Source organism: Puma concolor, chromosome A2, assembly GCF_028749965.1.
Source record: "Puma concolor isolate L17-30 chromosome A2, mPumCon1.1.hap2, whole genome shotgun sequence".
Taxonomy (NCBI): domain Eukaryota; kingdom Metazoa; phylum Chordata; class Mammalia; order Carnivora; family Felidae; genus Puma; species Puma concolor.
In genome coordinates this window covers 73,534,757-73,553,592 of record NC_141668.1, presented here as the reverse complement: position 1 = coordinate 73,553,592, position 18,836 = coordinate 73,534,757, and the positions used below count along the sequence as shown (strand labels likewise).

General features: G+C 35.5%; 1 protein-coding gene across 3 annotated transcripts in view; it reads left to right on the top strand.

The window, feature by feature from the left end:
• Positions 1-18,836, top strand: part of VPS50 (VPS50 subunit of EARP/GARPII complex) — a 133,062-nt gene that overhangs the window by 90,745 nt on the left and 23,481 nt on the right. For all 3 annotated transcript variants that reach the window (XM_086696181.1, XM_025929639.2, XM_086696174.1), the window contains 3 exons: positions 2,527-2,645; positions 4,786-4,892; positions 14,921-15,042. In XM_086696181.1, the coding sequence (XP_086552307.1) occupies positions 2,527-2,645; positions 4,786-4,892; positions 14,921-15,042 (348 nt within the window). The remainder of the gene's footprint in view (positions 1-2,526; positions 2,646-4,785; positions 4,893-14,920; positions 15,043-18,836) is intronic.

Below are 18,836 nucleotides of genomic sequence, written 5' to 3'. Positions count from 1 at the left end.
AGTGAAGATATAATTTAAAAAAACATTGCCATGAAAGTATACCATTTGTTATGTTTTATCATAAAGTAGAAATTATTTCATAGGAAGCTGTACTTACATTTGTAATTTAGTGATTCTGGGTGACACTTTGCCTCTATAAAGCAGACTAAACTGAGAGGAATTAAAAGTCTTTTCAACATTTTGAAATAATATATCCACCTGTACTGATGATTTGCTAATTGAATCGCGCATAGCACTTGATTCTCATTATTCGTGTCAATTGTGTTCTATAAAGTCCCTCTGAATGCTGAATTAGTAAATACAGAACCATTGTTCCTAGGTGAAATACGGGATTCAGTTCCTGTGAGCCTTTGGTCACATTTTCATCAACCGATCAATGTATAACCTTGTTTTATGTATATTTTTGCTTAAAGACATCTAAGTTAATATAAAGTGTTGGTCTATTAACGTTGAACTCACAGCCAGCAGCACTATAATTCCTGCCTGAATGAAGCTTATCTAACACATGTATTTTTACTGTAAGATATACTACAGTCTTGTGCTCAGGAGCACTAGACAAAACTTTAGTCCTACACTTAGGAGCCATTCTAAACAGTGAAATCACCAGCAAAAAGCACAGATATTTTTTAAATGTGGCACTAAATAGACAGTGAAATGGACATTGTTTAAGTAAGAGAGATGAAGGGATGCTTGGGTGGCTCAGTCGGTTGATCATCTGACTCCTGATTTCGTCTCAAGCCATGATCCCAGAGTCATGGGATTGAGCCCCGCATTGGACGCCATGCTGAGCATGGAGCCTGCTTAGAATTCTCTCTCTCTCTCTCTCTCTCTCTCTCTCTCTCTCTCTCTCTCTCTCTCTTTCCCCCCCCCCCCCCCGGTCCCTCTCCCCTGCTCATGCTCTCTCTCTCTCTCTCTCTCTCAAGTAAATTTAAAGGGATACCTAGATGGCTCAATCGGTTGAGTGTCTGACTTCGGCTCAGCTCATGATCTCGCGGTTCATAAGTTCGAACCCTGTGTCTGGCTCTGTGCTGACAGCTCAGAACCTGGAGCCTGCTTTGAATTCTGTCTCCCTCTCTCTCTGCCCCTCCCCTGCTCACACTCTGTCTCAAAAATAAACATTTAAAATTTTTTTAAATAAATTTTAAAATAAAATAAATACAATTTCTAAAAAAAAGGAAGTAAGATAGATGAGGCAAAAAGGTAGAGCGTTACCTTGTTTGCCTTCAGCTAGGAATGTGCATTTTGGGTAACTCAAAAGTTTCTGCATACTCTGTGCATATCTATGGTTGACAGTGAAGGTGTCGTGAATGTTGGGGTTACAAATAAAGTTTAGCAAGTAGGGAAGTTTGCAAACACAGAATCCTTAAAAATGAGGATCTCTTGTACTGTGGAATCATGAAGCTCTGTTGTTATAACCAGAATGTCCTGGTGTGTGTGAATTACCTTTCTGAATGTTATCACGATCACATTGTATACAAGTGGGTAAGAATGCCTATAGAAATCTTGTTTGCTGTTATTAATATGTGATCTAATCTTTCTAGGTACCACATAAGTTCTTGAGAGTTAAGGTCAAGATCTTACTATGGCCTGTTCCACTGCTTTAGACTTTCAAAAAAATGTGTTGAATTAGGGGACCAATTTCTTTCCATGTTGTCTTTATACTGGTCTCCTCAACTGGAATATGGGGATAAAACTTTGTCATAGAATTGTTTTGAAGATTCAGTGAGAAAATTCATGAAAACACTTAGCACTTAACACTGAAGAAATGTTAGCCATTATTTAATCATACTAACTTAAAATGCTAAGCGATAATGCTATTGCTGCAACTGCTTTCTTTCCTGAGTCTGGACTCCACTGTCCTCTCCCATGCTGGCACTGGGCCATGGTGCCATAAAGATGATGAAAAGGTTAGATAGGCACCCTTCCTCTCAAGGGGAAATCCACCATTTTTGCCCTTGCTCTCATTAGTCCCATGGTGCTAAGCATAATTTTCTAAGCCACCCTTGGAATTGAATCTCCTCATAATAAATTAGAACATTAGCATGTGTGTTGTAAGAGTTTATTACGCTGAATTAACACTTCCAGAGTGCCAGAATTGTACACTCAACCTCTTTATAATGAATTAGCAAAATGGAAGTATCATGAAACGACTTGGAGGAAGAGACGAGATTTTTTGTTTTTAGTCAAATGTACACTCTTTTCCTCTCCTGAGAGCTATCAGGATTCTTGTTTTTGTTTGTTTGTTTTCTTTATGTGGAGATTTGATTTTTTAGGAGACATTTAGAAACTTTTGTAGGTATAATGTTTGTATCTTATTTTCCTTTTTTTCTTTTGAGCTGGTTAAGGTAGATGATGGAGAAAATGGAAATGATTACTATGATTCTTGATGGCAAAATTAAAAATGAATTACTAAGAACTTTCTTCCATAAACTACTTCTTAAAAATTGGATACTTTTGTTGTGTTGAAAGATTCCAAGAAAGGTTGGCTGTTCATACCCATTGTTGAATATACTGTGTTTTCTTCAGTATGAATCTGATGAACAAGAAAAAAGTGCCTATCAGGAGTATGACAGTGACAGTGATGTTCCTGAGGAGCTAAAACGAGATTATGTGGATGAACAGACAGGTGATGCACCTGTGAAAAGGTAATTGTTCTTAGATTGTATGCTTTTCTATGTTGTGCTTTTAAATACAGTATTTCCTTTAAGGGTTAAGAAAAAACAAAAAACAAAAATTAAAAATTTCTGTAGGTTATGATGTCATGTGACAAGTTGATATGTTTTTAAATGATTCCTGCAAGGTTAAAAAAATAGTTTTTATTTTTTTATATTGGGCATAATCAAAGGGCTCTTAATTTAGAGAGCAGTGGTTTTTGCAGAAAAACAAACTTTTTGATTTATAAAATCAGAGCTGTCTTTGGAGGCAGTTCCTGCTTCACATAAGTTAAAAGAACCTCAAGGAGGAAGGGCACCTGGGTAGCTCAGTCGGTTAAGCATCTGACTTTGGCTCAGGTCATGATGCCGTGGTTTGTGAGTTTGAGCATCGCATTGGGCTCTGTGCTGACAGCTCAGAGCTTGGAGCCTGCTTCAGATTCTGTGTCTCCCTCTGTCTCTGCCCCTCCCCCGCTCATGCTCGCTCGCGCGCGCGTGCTCTCTCTCTCTCTCTCTCAAAAATAAACATTAAAAAAAAGGAAAAAAAAAACCTCAAGGAGGAAAGTAGTCATTTGTTCTGTATGTGGAGTTTCTGCCTCAATCTAGTAAATGCAGAGAGTCTCCACTCATTTTTCCGATGTCAATTACATTTACAAATATATTTGGGCCTTCTGTTAAGGTTCCTTCATTGTTTTGTTTCTATGATAAACTGTCCTGTTCAAAAACTATGATAATTACATAAGAATTTTTTGTCACCTTCTCCCACTTAAATGGGCTGATTCTTAGATGTGAGTGAGTTAATTTCATGACTGAACATCAGACATTTAGTGACTGCAAATATACTTTATTCTTAATGATAGATTTAAGTACATTCTGCCCTACTTTTTACCCCCAAAGTACCTAGTTAGTACCTATTTAATTTGAAACCCTAATCAATATAATTTCTCTCCTCAAAAATGATCTACTTGTGTGGTAATGGATATTTTAATGTCAAAAATTGTTTCCATTTTTTTCCACATATATATGATGTTTAAATATCTCCCATCTGTGATCTGTTATGAACCAAGTAGAACTGTGTTGTTGAACTTCTTCACTGGATATTTCGGGTATATTTTGGCTAAAAGGAAAGCCCTAATTGAAATGAACATGTAAGATAGTGTCTGCCAGTATATGTGTGTATATACTTGCATTTTTTTGTAGGGTTATGCAGTTACCCACCTAACTTACCACTAAGAAGTATGAATAATGTGAACTACAACCTGCATTCAATCAATTACTATCGATTCCAACCTCAAAGTGTCTCTAGAATTTATCAAAATGTCTTGTATTTCACTGATATCACCGAAATTCATGCAGAAATCATCTCTGTGCCAGATCATTGGATCAGCCCTCTTACCTTGGCTACCTGTGTCTAGTTTTACCCCCTCCTAATCCATTCTTGGATACAAATGTAGATTTTTTTTTCTTAATCTAAAAATTTGATCATGTCATTTTTCTGCTTAAGATTTGTATTCAGGTTAAGATTCATACTCTTTAGATGTGATTGCCTTCAGTGACCTGGCTTTTACCTTTCTTCTTATCACTTTTCCCTCAGCCCACGCATTCTCCATGCTGGCATTGCGAGCTCTTTATGCTTCTCTGAGCACACTCTCTTCTTTTACCTCTGTGTCCCCCTTTTTTCCTGTACTTATCACATAAGTTCTACTTTTTCTTTGAACCTAGTGTCATACCTAACCCCAGACTCTGTCATTATACCTTATGTTTTAGATATTAGGTTTAGATTCTATGTTTTCATATTTATAAGTCTGAAATCAGGATGTTTGGTACATTTGATACAGAATTTCCCTGAAACATCTATTTTTTAAAGTAACATAGCTTTTTTTAAAGTTGTTAATTAATGTCTTTGAATCAAAGAAATAGAGTATAGTACTTTAGTTCTCTGTTTATGAATTACTCTTCTCCTCTAGACTGTAAACTTTCTAAGGACAGGAGATAATCTTTATATCCCTACCTGATACATGGTAACATTTTTCATAACTAATTAAAAATGGAGGATAGATCCTAATCTCAATAACTTACTGATTTACTAGATGACAACCCTAATTGCAACTCTGTTTTGTTTTTCCATATTAAGCGTTTCTAGGGAAACTTTAAAAAGCAGGAAGAAATCAGATTACAGTCTAAATAAAGTGAATGCACCCATCTTAACAAATACAACACTGAATGTAATAAGACTTGTTGGTAAGTAGCTACACCTTTTAAAAAAAACATTGTTAGTTAAATTAGTCTACTTTTGTTACTTTTATTGGGGTTTTCATTGTACACTCCAATGCTTACCACAAGGAAGGTTTTAAGACTGTTAGAGGTCAATGCTTTCTCATCATAATTGTTTCAAATAGTATAATACTAATATTAATGTCAGTTTTTCTTTTTCAGTTAACTACTTGGTATTTGTGTCTTCTACTTTTTCTAAAATATTCCAGTTATTTGGTATGTAATGAAAAATTCTCTATGTGAATTAGAGGTGTGTGTAGGATGATGATAGTACCCATTTCACATTTATACTATGTCATGCTTAGTTCATTGATCTTCACAATCTTCCTGTCAGACAGGCAGAGTGGATAGTGATTCTCTGGCATTTTCAGACATAAGAGCTAAATGTTCACACCATAGAAAGAGTTATTCTTATTACAGATAAGACCTTTATTGATGATTTTGTAGAAAGCAAATAATGTGAAGAAATGCCATTTAAAATATTTAGGTTTGAAGATGATGTGGAATTTTTAACATTCAAAATTTCAACATTTTATATGCCATCCTAACCTTTATGTCTCACAAGTAAGTCTGTACATTTGGCATATAAGTTATAGAGATGTCTTCTCAAATTAATTAAGTCATCTATACCAGTCAGGAATTTTAATGGTGTTCTAGAACAACAACAAAAAACCTCTGTATTCTATATGGAGATGATAATATCCTGCTGCCTAGTTTGATTACTCTTGACTCTGATAAAATAGTCTGTATTCTTGAAGATAATTTCTAAATTTCATTAGTGAATAGGGCAAAGTAGACAAAATGTTTCTTAGAAGTCCCATTTCCTTTAGGAAAAATAGTGGAAAAGTAATAATGAATTGAGAGGAAAAGAAAAATTTGTATATTTTTATGACACACCAAAAAATGACCATATTCTAAAGTGTTTTTTTGGCTGATTATTGCCAGGGAAATTAGCCTTTCTTCTTTATCCAAGAGAGCTAACTGAACATAGCATTATGAGTTCCTGTCTAGAATTTATAGAACCAGAACTGGAAGGGTTCTGAGAGGTCATCTGGTATAAATTCCTATAAAACTAGGATTTCTTTCTTTAATGCCCCTAATTTGTGGTGGTCACCTAGCTTTTGTTTCATGTCTCACAGTGAGTGACTGTACGTCTTATTTTTGCGAGACTACTCATTCAACTATTAGACTGATTTAATTGGTAGAAATCTCTTCCTTGTGATAAATCAATTTCTTTTTCTCTGTACTTTTATCTGTTGGTCTTAGTTACGCCTTTAAAAGTAAAAAGAGTAAGTCTATACTTTTTTCTCCTATTCTTCCCTGTGATCACTTTTCAGGTCTGGGTGGTAGTTATACTGTCCTTCCTTTCTGTATGCTCCACCAGTTCTTTCTTTGGGGTCAGTGTGCTCATTTCCCTTATGTGGTTCCCACTGACAAATATTCCAAAATCCTTGTCATCCTCCTCAGCTTTCTGGACTCACTGTAGTTTCTGGTGTCTGAACACACTGCTTGAGAGATGTAGTTTAATGAAGTCATCTTTTGCCTGGTTGTGTTGAAGGAACAAATCACCCTAACACATCAGTGGCTTTCAGCCACAAAAGTTTACATGATGTACTGTATTGGCTCCTGATCACCTTTGATCTGTTTCATGTGTCATTCTGAGATTCACGCTGAAAGAATAGTACCAATTTGGAACATGGGGAAAAGAGCAGGAGTCAGTCCATGTTATGACCCTTAAGGCTTCCACCCTGATGTGGTACACTGACTTCCTGTGACATATGTCACTGGCCATGGTAAGTCAGGCTTGACTATTGGAGAGAGAGGTACACTTGCGCCCAGGAAGGCACTACAGGTTAAGATTTGTATTCAGGTTAAGATTCATACTCTTTAGAGTATGAATACTCTCCTACAGTAGAGGAGGATGCATAATCTTCTTACAGGGAAGGGGAGTGGGTTGGGATAAATGGGGAAAATAATACAATCAATCCCATTTAGTGATAGTTTATATTTTTAACCTCACCTAGTTCAAAAAGAACTAGAGGTTATCAACTACTTTTACTCTAAAAGACATACATTTAGTAGAACTAAATCAAATATAAGGCTGAAACAAAATTGAGGAGGGGGGCAAATCATGTTTCATTCAGTTTAATGCAGACAACAGATGCAAATCTTCACTTCTTAGCAGACATAAGGAAATGAAAAAACTGCATTCTGCTATTCTCATTATGTAAGAAATGGATAGAAATGTGCTATTGGTGCTAAATTCAGAAGTCAGTAACAACAAATTCTTATAGAAGGATTACTGATTGACATAGTGGACATTGTTTTCTAATAGTGGATTTAAGAAATGGGGGAAAAGTTGTGTTCTAACGAGCTTTTGGTATGTCAACCCTATAAAGCAGACAGTCCTGAATAAAACCTTACTCAGTGAAGAGAATCTGACGATTGTAATTGCAGCCTTCACCACCACCAGATCTTTTACTAGAATTTCAATTAGTAAACAATGCCTAGTATGCTATTTTAACTCTCACATCTTCCCATTTAGGGCTGGGATTAGGTGCTTCCATTATTCCCTCCTGTAGATTTTTATGCCTACCGCTTTCTCTCCCTGGGATGTCTTTATCTTCAGTTTGTACATATTCATAAAATACAACTTTAAGAGAACCACTCACTAAGGGGTCTCCAACCAGTAAATGCTATAGAGGTGCTTGAAGATAATAAACCCGCAAAGGTAATGTCTCTTCTTACAAAGCCAGAAGTACAGTTGTGTAAATAAGGTTGATTAATTTTGGGTGCCTGGGAAGATGAAGGAACTAATTATTCAATAGTTGGGAGGCACATTTTAGAACATTAAAGGCATATTCAAAATGTCCTTTTCAAGTAGTATTTATTTGGCAGGTAATTAGGAGAGATTAAACAAAAAAGTGTTAATGGGGTTTCCCAGCCCTAGGTGGTACCTAAATCTGTTAGAAAAGCCCAGGGAGCCTTTCACAAGTGCAGAGAACTAATCAGAATGCTTGCTTGAGTAAAGAGAAAATTCTGTTAACCTGACAATTTCTTGCAGAGGTAGAGAAATTTTAAGGAATGTGTCTCATCACTGAGATAGGCTTCCTATTCAAGATTTTCTTCTCCTGGAGGCAGCTCTCACTTGAGCAGGTATGATAGGTTTGAGAGGGGCAGAAGTCAGGTTGCCAAAATCCATGCTTATCAAAACTACAGACCTTAGGATAAAATTATTTATTACATTACTTTAGCAGCTGAAAATCATAACACACCAGCACGTCATGTATCCAGACTTAACATGAAACCAGAATAAAGTTATCTCAGAAACTTTAATATTTTGATATGTAATGTTTAAGGAAAAAAATATGTCATTATTTAATTTAGATTACATTCCAATATTTTTGTTTCTCTACAAGATACTTACATTTTGTTATTTATATGAAATACTTTTAAACAGTTTTAAAACACTTTCTGAGCTGATAGCTCTATATACAACATGATATTTTGAGAGGATGACCCAAGAAGTGTCATCCTTCAGCAAAATGTGCAAGAAAATCATATAGGAGATTTGGGAGGCTGAAATAGAATATTCAAAAAACAGAATAAAAATAAATAACAATGAAATGATAGAATAAAAGCTGGTAGTTAAAGACTTAGGTAATAGACTGTGGTCTTCAGTTCATTGTTCAATGTGTTTTTCTAAATTTTATGAGCTGAACTAACTTTTCCTTTCCTTTATGGCTCATTTATAGCATTTCCAGCTTGCCTTTATGTGCTATTTATATCCATTAATGGTGTTTCAACTTAGTGCGCTGTGATAAGAATAGCTAACATCCTTCCAGCTCAGATTCTGTTCTTGCTCCTCCCCATCAATTTGTCAGCCCCTACAGATGAGAACGGTCAGAGTCATCTTTGCAGCATATAGAGCATTCAGCCAGTGCTTTTGTAGGTGCCCAGTATACTGAACTGACAAACCTTGATTTTTAAAATCTTGAATATTGGAGCAACACTTTCTCCTCCTCTTTTGTGTTAATCAACAGTGGAGGAACACACACACAGCACCTTCTCTGTACCCTTGAATTTGTTCCTCTGTGTAAAAGTGTGGCTCTCAAAATGAATTTCCCTGGGCCAGCTTTCATGTGGTAATTGCTCTGTTATTTATGTGAAATATTTTAAAATATTTGTTCTCTGTGCTGATGAGCTGGGTAAGGCAGGCCCACTGTTCCTCTTGGTGGTATAGTTCTCCTCCATCTTGTTCCTTGGTTGGTTTCTTTGCCAGTCCCTCCGTGTCTCCTCTCCATGAGTATGCAGGACCCACAGTCTAGATTTTAGGATGATAATGTAAACGATGCTCTTTCTTTTGCGTTTCCTCATGAGGTTAGGTTTCTTTTCTTTGTTTCTTTTTTTTTTTTTTTCATGTGTATTTATTTTTGAGAGAGAGAGAGAGAGAGAGAGAAAGACAGAGCGTGAGGAGGGAAGGGCATAAAGATTGGGAGACACAGAATCCGAAGCAGGCTTCAGGCTTTGAGCTGTCAGCACAGAGCTCCATACAGGGCTCGAACCCAGGAACTCTGAGATCATGACCTGAGCTGAAGTCAGTTGCTTAACCAGCTGAGCCACCCAGGCGCCCCTAAGTTTCTTTACCTAGCACTCTGTACTTGCCCCTTCCTGCATTCGTCATAACTATAATTATTTTAAAATGATAGCAGTAGCTAAGATTTCTTGCTCCCTTGTTATAGGCCATGTAAACACTTTACACACATTTTCTCATGAATTCTTTACAATACCCCTTTTATACACCAAATAATTAAAGCCCAGAGGTAAATAACTTGCCTAATGTCACATAGCTGCTAACTAGTAGAGCCCAGATTGTCTGTTCCTAGAGCCAGTAAGTTCTTTTCATGCTTCACAACTGGTAAAGGAAATCAGGAATGTTGATTCTTACACCTGGACGAAGTTCACAGAGGTTATAATATAGACTGGAAACAGGAATAAGAACTTCTTGCAGGTGATCATTTGGGAAGAGATGCTTTTCTTAGTCATCTTGAGGCAGGAGGGAAGGGAGGCTAGGGAGACAAGTTGACCGAAGTATAGCCATTTTGATTTTAGACTGACCCTTAACCTAAAAGCAGCAGGTCATAAAAAGAGTCACAAGATCAGACTCATGGAAAACCATAAGCCTCACTCTCTCCAGCAGTAAAAAGCTACACAGGCTGGACTTTCTTAAAATTGCTTCCTGTGGGTAATTCCATAACCCTAAAACAATGGAAAAACTGCCCAATGTGAATGATAAAACCTAAGTTAAAGACTAAACCCCTCCCTATATGGTTAGCTAATTTAAATAAAACTTATAAAACCTTTCCTTAGAGGCAAAGGAGGGGGGCGGGGTCCTCTTTCTCACCTGGGAGGAGAGACTGCTACTTTGTGAAGTAGTTCCTTGCTTACTTTTATATTTAATAAATCCTTGTCCCTTCCTCTAAGTGGCTTGCTCTTGAATTCTTTCTCTCACAAAGCCAGGAACCCTCCTCACATGGGGCCTGAGGTCCTCCCTCCTGAGGCATCAGCCAGTCCTGCATCCATCTGGGCTGTGTATTAAGTAACCTTCCTCCATGTTTCCAAAGCATGCTGTTGTGCACTCCACTCTCATGTCCTCTGAAGGGAGTTCTAGAAGGGAAGGAAGAGAAGGTGGAGTGCATCTGAACCACATCTCCATTCACTGACCGACCACATTTTTAAACGAGGCCGGCTAACTTCAGAGCCTTGCTTTTACCCTTTTATTAAGGTAGTATTCTCACTGTAAGGCAGTAAATAGTAAAGAAGAGATTGTGAGGAAACAGCAGTCTCCCACCCCAGGCCTCCCTACCACCAGCCTGGAGGCAATTTCTTGGTCTGTTTTTGTTTGTCTTCTAGTTGCAATTTCCCAGGAAAGAGTAATGAGAGGTAAATGTTTTGAATTCTTGTCATTTTGAATGTCTTTATTCTGCCCTTTCACGGAATGACAATTCAGCTGTGCATAATAGAATTACAGATTAAGAATTATTTTTCCTCAGAAAGTTGAAACCTGTAGTGTTCTCATTTTACTGTAGTTGAATTTCTTTTCTCTCTCTTCTTTCTCTCTCTCTCTCTCTCTCTCTGAAAGCTTTTAGTATTTTTTTTTTCCTTGATGTTTCAGAAATCTCTGCTGATGTGTTTAGGTGTGAGTTATTTTTCATTAAGTGTGTTGGGTAGTTCGTGACCCTTTTCAATCTGAAAGTTCTTATGCTCCTCAGCTGTGACTAATGCTACTATTTATTTGATGATTTCCACTTCCCCATTTTCTCTACCCTCTCTTTCTTTGATTTCTCATTGCTTAAGTGTTGGTCTTTTAGAATGGCCCCTTTATGTCTCCTGTATTTTCTCGATCTTCTAGAAGACTTCCATTTTTCCATTTTTTTCTTTCATTTTTAATTTTAAAATCACTTAAATTCTTTAAGAGCCCTTGTGTGGGGCGCCTGGGTGGCGCAGTCGGTTAAGCGTCCGACTTCAGCCAGGTCACGATCTCGCGGTCCGTGAGTTCGAGCCCCGCGTCCGGCTCTGGGCTGATGGCTCAGAGCCTGGAGCCTGTTTCCGATTCTGTGTCTCCCTCTCTCTCTGCCCCTCCCCCGTTCATGCTCTGTCTCTCTCTGTCGCAAAAATAAATAAAAACGTTGAAAAAAAAAATTTAAAAAAAAAAAAAAGAGCCCTTGTGTATTCTTTCCCCCCACCCCCCATATTCTTCTGTTATAAGGTTTATATAATTGTTACATTTCTTTAGCTTGACTTACTGTTTTCTCTGGGATCAGCATTTCTTTTTACTTTTACTCTCTGGGACTGGTGATTTTTGATGACCTCTTCAAATCCAAAATAGAAGGCCTGCATAGCTGCTGTGGGTGTCCCTTGCTGAGTAATGAGAGCTATGCTCTTCCTGCCCCTTTCTCCTCAGTAGGGATCCTGACTGGGAACTTCCTATAGAACCGGGCAAGGCTGGGTGGATTTACTAGCAATCTTTACTTTATGGGGACAGATCCCCCAATTTTTAGAATTAGGTAGATTTTAATCTGTGGTGCTAACATGCACACTAGAAGCCTTTGCCTTTCTAATTTATTATTTTTTTTTAATTTTGCTCAGTTTTTTTGTTTGGTTTGTTCATGTCATTTATTTACTTCTTTTTGAGAGAAATCCTAAGAGTTTTTGTTTTCTTTTGTTTTTTCCTTGGGAATATTCTGGTAGCCTCTACTCTATTGTTGGTGAGGGATAGTGATAGAGGAAGACGTGCTGAATGGTAATTTAAGGGTAATGGACCCTTAATGAATCCATCCTTTCTCAGCTCTATTTCTGGCTCCTGCCCTCTTGCACTGCCCACCAAGTCTAAGCAGTCACCATCCTACAGAATAGCTTTTATCTCCTTCATGGTCGTCTTGTGGTTTATGGATTTCTTTGTATTATTCCGTCAAACTCTCCTGTCTCTTATGTGTCATCCAGACAGGGGTTGGGACACTATAACATGCAGGTCAAGTGAGTTAGGCTACCTGTTTTTGTAAATAAAGTTTTATTGGAATACACCCATGCTCATTTGTTTACATATTGTCTATGGCTGTTTTTGTGCTACAAAGGCAGAGTTGAGTAGTTGAAACAGAGACCAGCAGAGCTGAGTAGTTGCAACATAGACTGTATGGCATGCAAAGCCTAAAACTATGTACTCTTTGGTCCTTTATCACAAAGGTTTACCAATTTAGAAATTGCTTGGTGTAGAAATTTTTCGAGATTTCTCATTTTCTGGTGATCATACCTACTCGCCTTTCCCTCCTCATCCCTTTCTCTTCATAGATACAGGCTTAAACTACTGTAAAATTCTTTTAATTCAGTAATTCTGAGAAGGTACATAGGCCTCCTCCAGCCTCCAAAAGCCTACTGTGCCCTCACGAACTGGAACAGAGCTCTTATTCTTATTCTTATTCTTATTCTTATTCTTATTCTTATTCTTATTCTTATTCTTATTCTTATTCTTATTCTTATTCTTATTCTTATGTTTTAATATGCTGGCAGCCTGCATATCAATGGCCGCCTCCCTCATCTGACCATTTAAGGTATGAGAGCAGGGACTCTAACACCTTGTGTCTTAACACAAAGCCAAGGACATAATAAGCCTTCAGAAATTGTTTGTTGAATGAATTGAATGAATGAATATAAATATATTTAAACATTTTTTTGAGAGTGGTGGGTTTTTATCTAGTTTTTTTTTCTTTTGAATGCAACATTTAAAATAGCTTTACCTATTAATAATTCATTTATATATTCTTCCTTAAGATTAATTATATAAACAATGGTTAATCTTACTAGTAATGGAGAGGAGCTTTGTGTTCTGGATATATATTAACCCAGATATTTGCATTCTACTTCATTTTACTTATCATCTCTTATTATCTCTCTCTCTAATTGATATCTCAAAACAGATATCAATTAAAACATGATATTTTAAAATTGTTTTCAGTGTCACATTTTTTGTGTAAATAGTTGCAGTTTAAAACCTACATGTTTGTAATTGATGAAATACCTGCATAGTGATCTAGAAAGTTCTAGGAGCATAATTTTCAAATATTTTTCCATTGTGATTTTTTTAAAAAAGTCTGTGTGAAATAATTACAAATCATGATTCTAAAACAAAAGACTTACAAATAAGAATAAGAATAGAATCTGAGTTGAATGGTTTTTACTTTTTGGTGTGTGTGTGTGTGTGTGTGTGTGTGTGTGTGTGTTTCTTTTCCTGACCATCTGAGTATTGTTTAGAATCATTTCGTATGTAAATTAAAGCAGCTGTACTGAGTTCTTAAATAATAAAGAAATGGTTTCCATAGTAGATATTTCCATTAGAGTAAATTTTTTTCTACTGCAGTTAATGTGTTTTCTCTTGAGTCATGGTGTCTTCAATAGTACCAATTTAAAATTTATAGCAGTTACATTAAGTAGAGTGAGCACCTGAATTATTTGCTCATTTGGAAATTAAGCAAATGGCCTGTTTTAACATCTTCTGCAGAAGAGCATTTTTTAATAGATGTGCTTCTTTCCCTATTATTCCCCATAAAAAAGAAACACAATTAGGGACTTGTTATTATTTATTACTTGATTCAGCCCATCTCCCGTGCACCCTTCAAATACATTAACAAGTTTATAAATGTAGAGATTTGAGGTTTTATTTTTTTCATTTTACTTTTTTTTGAGATTTGAGTTTTTAAATATTTTTTTCTGTAACTGTGTCATATGTTTAGGGAGAAGAGAACATAATATTGGCATCTCCCAAAGGAAGGAACGAATAGGACATTTTTTTGGCACTTTGAGAGTGTTGAGCTCTTGAGTGATGTAGTGATAAAGAAATGTTCTTGGCCTCTGACACAAGATTTCACAGGGCTAGGGTTCAAGGGAATAGGATGTGCCTTCTATGTGTCCTTTTTCTTCTTGCTTTTTTACTTTTGCTCTGTGTATATAAGCTTGTGAAAAAGGAAAAGCTTTTTTTCAAGTACATTGTCTTTGGTATTATTATGCCTAAACATTTTTGAAGAAATTATTTTATTTAATTTATTAAAAAAAATTTTTTTTAATTTATTTTATTTTATTGGAAGAAATTATTTCAAATGGAATCCAAGAATGTGGAACTATAGTGTGTGCTGTGTTATTTATAAAAGAGTATAGATGTTCCATGAATATTTGACAAACAGTAAAATATATTAGTATAAAAATATTTTTGTAGGTATTATTTATGTCAGTGCTCTCCAGTAGTACTTTCCAAGATGCTGTAACTGTTCTGTATCTGTGCTGTCCAGTACAATAACCACTAGCCACAAATGACTATTGAGTACTTGAAAATGGCTAATGGGACTAGGAATGTAATATTTCATTAAAAAATACATTTGATATAGTGTCTCTATAATGATAGACTTAACAGATTTTAATTTTTTTCTAATTTTGATTTTTTTCAGGTAAATATATGCAGATGATGAACATTCTTAAGCCAATTGCCTTTGATGTTATCCATTTCATGTCTCAGCTATTTGATTATTACTTGTATGCAATATATACCTTTTTTGGTCGAAATGATTCAGTAAGTCACCTTTGGTGGGAAAGTCTGTTTCTTTAAAAATTCATTTATTTTTAAAATGTAAAATTTTTCATTCTCTTTGTATGAAATATACAAATAATATTATTTTTAAAATTATCCATCGAAAATCTAACAGAATTTTTGATGTCACCTTTTTGTCTGCTTAATTACCTTATTTATATATTAATCTTAAGCTCTGATATGATACACATATTTTATGTTATTCAAATTTTGGCAGAAAAAGTGCAGCATCTGTTTTTAACCTTGATGCATTTTGGCAATGAAAAATGTGTGGGTTGCCTTGTTTAAATATGGCTCAGTGTGTAATTACTACATAGTAAATGAGACATTTTTAATATTGGCTTACAAATCTTAGCAGGCACGCCTACAGTCAGAAGATAATGGCAAGCATTTATTAAAATAATTGAAAACCTTTGAACTGAACCTTCTGTCTGCCACAGAATCATTTCCTGTACCTCCTTTTTGTGTTTCCACAAGCTCTTATTGCATTTGTCTTTTTCTACTCCTAAAGAAAACAACATGGTATTAGACAGGTACCTTATATGATATTTGGTAATTATTATGTGGTTCACCTAGATAGTCAATAGATTTCTGTGTAAAAGTATACTGCTGGGCCCTATGAATATATCATAATACTAACTTTTCGTATATTTTGTATCTTTTTAAAAACATGTGAATTTATCTTTTAATATGGGATCTGAATTTCCTATGTTCTTAATTGTCTAATATATCTTTTAGAAAGAATACCAATAATCACAGACAGATTATTGCTACAGAATTTGTTGCTATTAAATATTAATTCTTTGAATTTGGAAACTCAATACATAAATATTAAAGAAGAAAGACATTCTGGGGTTTTAGCTAATTGTCAGAATCTTTCAGTCTTCTAGATGAGCCTTACTGTGTCTCCTGGGCCAAACCTGCAGACCAGCAGCACTATCCAAGAGAAGTTTAAAGTAATGGAAATGCTCTAAATTTGCACTCATATGGTAGTCACTAGCCACATGTGACCTTTGAGCACTTGAAATGTAATTAGTATGACTGAGGAACTGAATTTTTAATTGTATTTAATTTTAGCTAATTTATTGCTAAATATAAATAGCCACAGGTAGCTAGTGACTATCATATTGGGTAGAACAGTTCTGGACCACATTATTGATAAGATGTGTTAATATAGGGTCCTTTGGAAACTTTTGGGAACTAATACTTTTGGACATGACTTTCTAGCTGATTATAATACTGATTAAATACTGGCACAGATTTGTTTACAGTAGGGTTCACTAGGACCTGAGAAAGTTAGCAAAGTATAGTTAGGTATTTATTATAAGATATGCTGCATATGTTATTTAAAATAGAGTATGTTTTAAAGAACACATTAACCTTATAACTTGTATTAAAAGCATTTTCAATCCTGTAAGACTCAGTAACAGACATTTCACTGTATTCAGGTAATTAGCTGTCAGTGATAAGCATTTCTGTCTTTAACCTGGGTGTCTACCCATATATCATATTAGAAACATTTTGTATTATATGAACCTATACAAAATGTGCATATGAGTGAATATGTCTGAATGAATATAGCATTTACTCTGCCTCTTACTTGTACTTTTTAAGAAAGACTTCTTTTGTTAGAGTATGCTTAGTAATACTAGCTTTATTCGACCATGTCAATATTGAAAACAGCACATCTTCAAATAGAATATAATTTAGATTCTGCTGTTTTTGATTCTGCAAAAATGAAGGAAACACTGTTTAAAGCAAAACAAAGACAATCTATAAAGGGTTTTACAAATTTGTAAAAAGAAACACTTCATCCTTCTACCCATATTTTACTTAGCTTAATTTTACATACATTTAAAGTTTGTTTTTGTTTTTGTTTTTTACCTTGCAAGATTATATTCGTCTTAATTAGCTACTTTAAATTCCTTTTGGAACAAGACAATCTAAATAAATAGCATAAATAAGCATATGCAAGTATATAAGATTGAAGAGGTAAACTTTTAATTTCCTAAGAAAATAAGCTTTTAAGTCTTTTAGAAATCCTAGAAATTTCAGTATTCAAATATGTATGTATGTATGTATATGTGTGTATACATATACTCCAAGTTGCCCTGTTAGCTATTGAGTCTTATGTGGTAGGAGGGGAGGGGTAATTAGGTAATGGGTAGAATAGGAAGAGCACAGTGGTACATAGTTGCTCCTACTTTTCTCCCAGAGAAGAAAGATACTTGTATGAGTGAATTCAGATGGGTGCTGCATATGGAAGAATCTGTTTCCCAGGGTTTCTAGAAAGTCATTGGCTGGGAGGCCATAGTGTATGCAGCAGGCTAAGGGATTCTTCCTCTTTAAACTAACTCCTCCAGAAGCTCTTGCTCTTCATTGAACTGTTTATAGCCTACAACACCATACTGTATTATATATCTAATCCATTTGGTTCTATTATAATAATGTTACTTGTAGTGTTGCTTTATCTTGCCTTGCCCCAGCCTTCCATTGGTCACCTCTTGAGTTATGTTTTCTGTGGTTTTTCCTGTTCATAGCCTCTCATGAAGACCATTCTGTAGCTTACCTTAACAAAGTAGCACATAGTGGATTCTTAGGACACATGGATTGATGTCCTAATTATTTCTTATCCAAGTTAATCTGATGAGTGTTGTTACTTGAAAACAGTTTGTGAGCATCATTTAAAGTTACCTTTCATTAATGAAACTTCTTTAATAGAGTGTCTGTGATTCAGTTTTTAATTTTTTTATGAACAAATTAACTTCCACTTCTGGATATGTAGGACTACAGTCTAACGGGATGATACTGCCTGTAGAAAACAATTACAAAACCTGAATGTTATACAAAAGACAACTATCTGAAGATACTGGAGAATGAACGAAGCATATAGACTCTGGGTGGGGGAGTTCGTGCTAGTGTGTAGATTGGGGAAAGGGGAGGTGTAAAAAAATAAATTCCATCTCCATGGTCTTTGAGCCTGGGATTAAGTACAGTTCACTCAGCACAAAGGTAGAGGCAAGCATAGGAAAACTTTGTCTTTATGGATTGGGGAACCAGAAAATTGAAGCCAGGAAATTGAGAACAATGAAAATAGTAGGGGGGAAGTTCAGAAGAAAAAGGGCCAGGGAGGGGATTCCCAAGCTTTTTTACCTCCATCTTTGATTAACCCATAACCATGTATATATGAAACAGATTAACTACAGCCAAAGAAAAAAGATCTGAACAGAGAGTGAAGTTGTTGCATAAGAGACAGTTTGTAGTACAAGCTCAGCCAAGAAAATTACATAATGCAAACAAAGGAAACAGTACCCAGTGGAAAAAAATAATAGAATCCCAAATCTCCAGAATTAAATTGATGATGCAGTCTAACTTCACCCAACATACATAGAAGTAAAAAAAAGCAGAGTACATCCTTAAGTAAAATGAAAGTCAATTTAGTTTGATCCCTTAAGATGTTGGAACTAAAGGATAATATTTTAAGTGGACTATTAGAACTATCTTGAATAAAGTAGAAAGATGTTTTAAATGTATGAACATCTCAGTAGAGAAGTAGGAAGTTCTAGTAGAAACAGTAATAAAAAGTCAAAGGGAAATCCTAGAACTGAAAAATGCAATTTTAGCAATTAAAAAAAATTACTGAATGTACTTTACAGCTAAATGGACATGATAGAGGAAAGAATATGTAAAACTTGAAGATAAATTGGAAGATTGGAAAACAAAATGATCAAAGCCTTAGGGACATGTTAAGTCAAATGATCAAACATACATGTAAT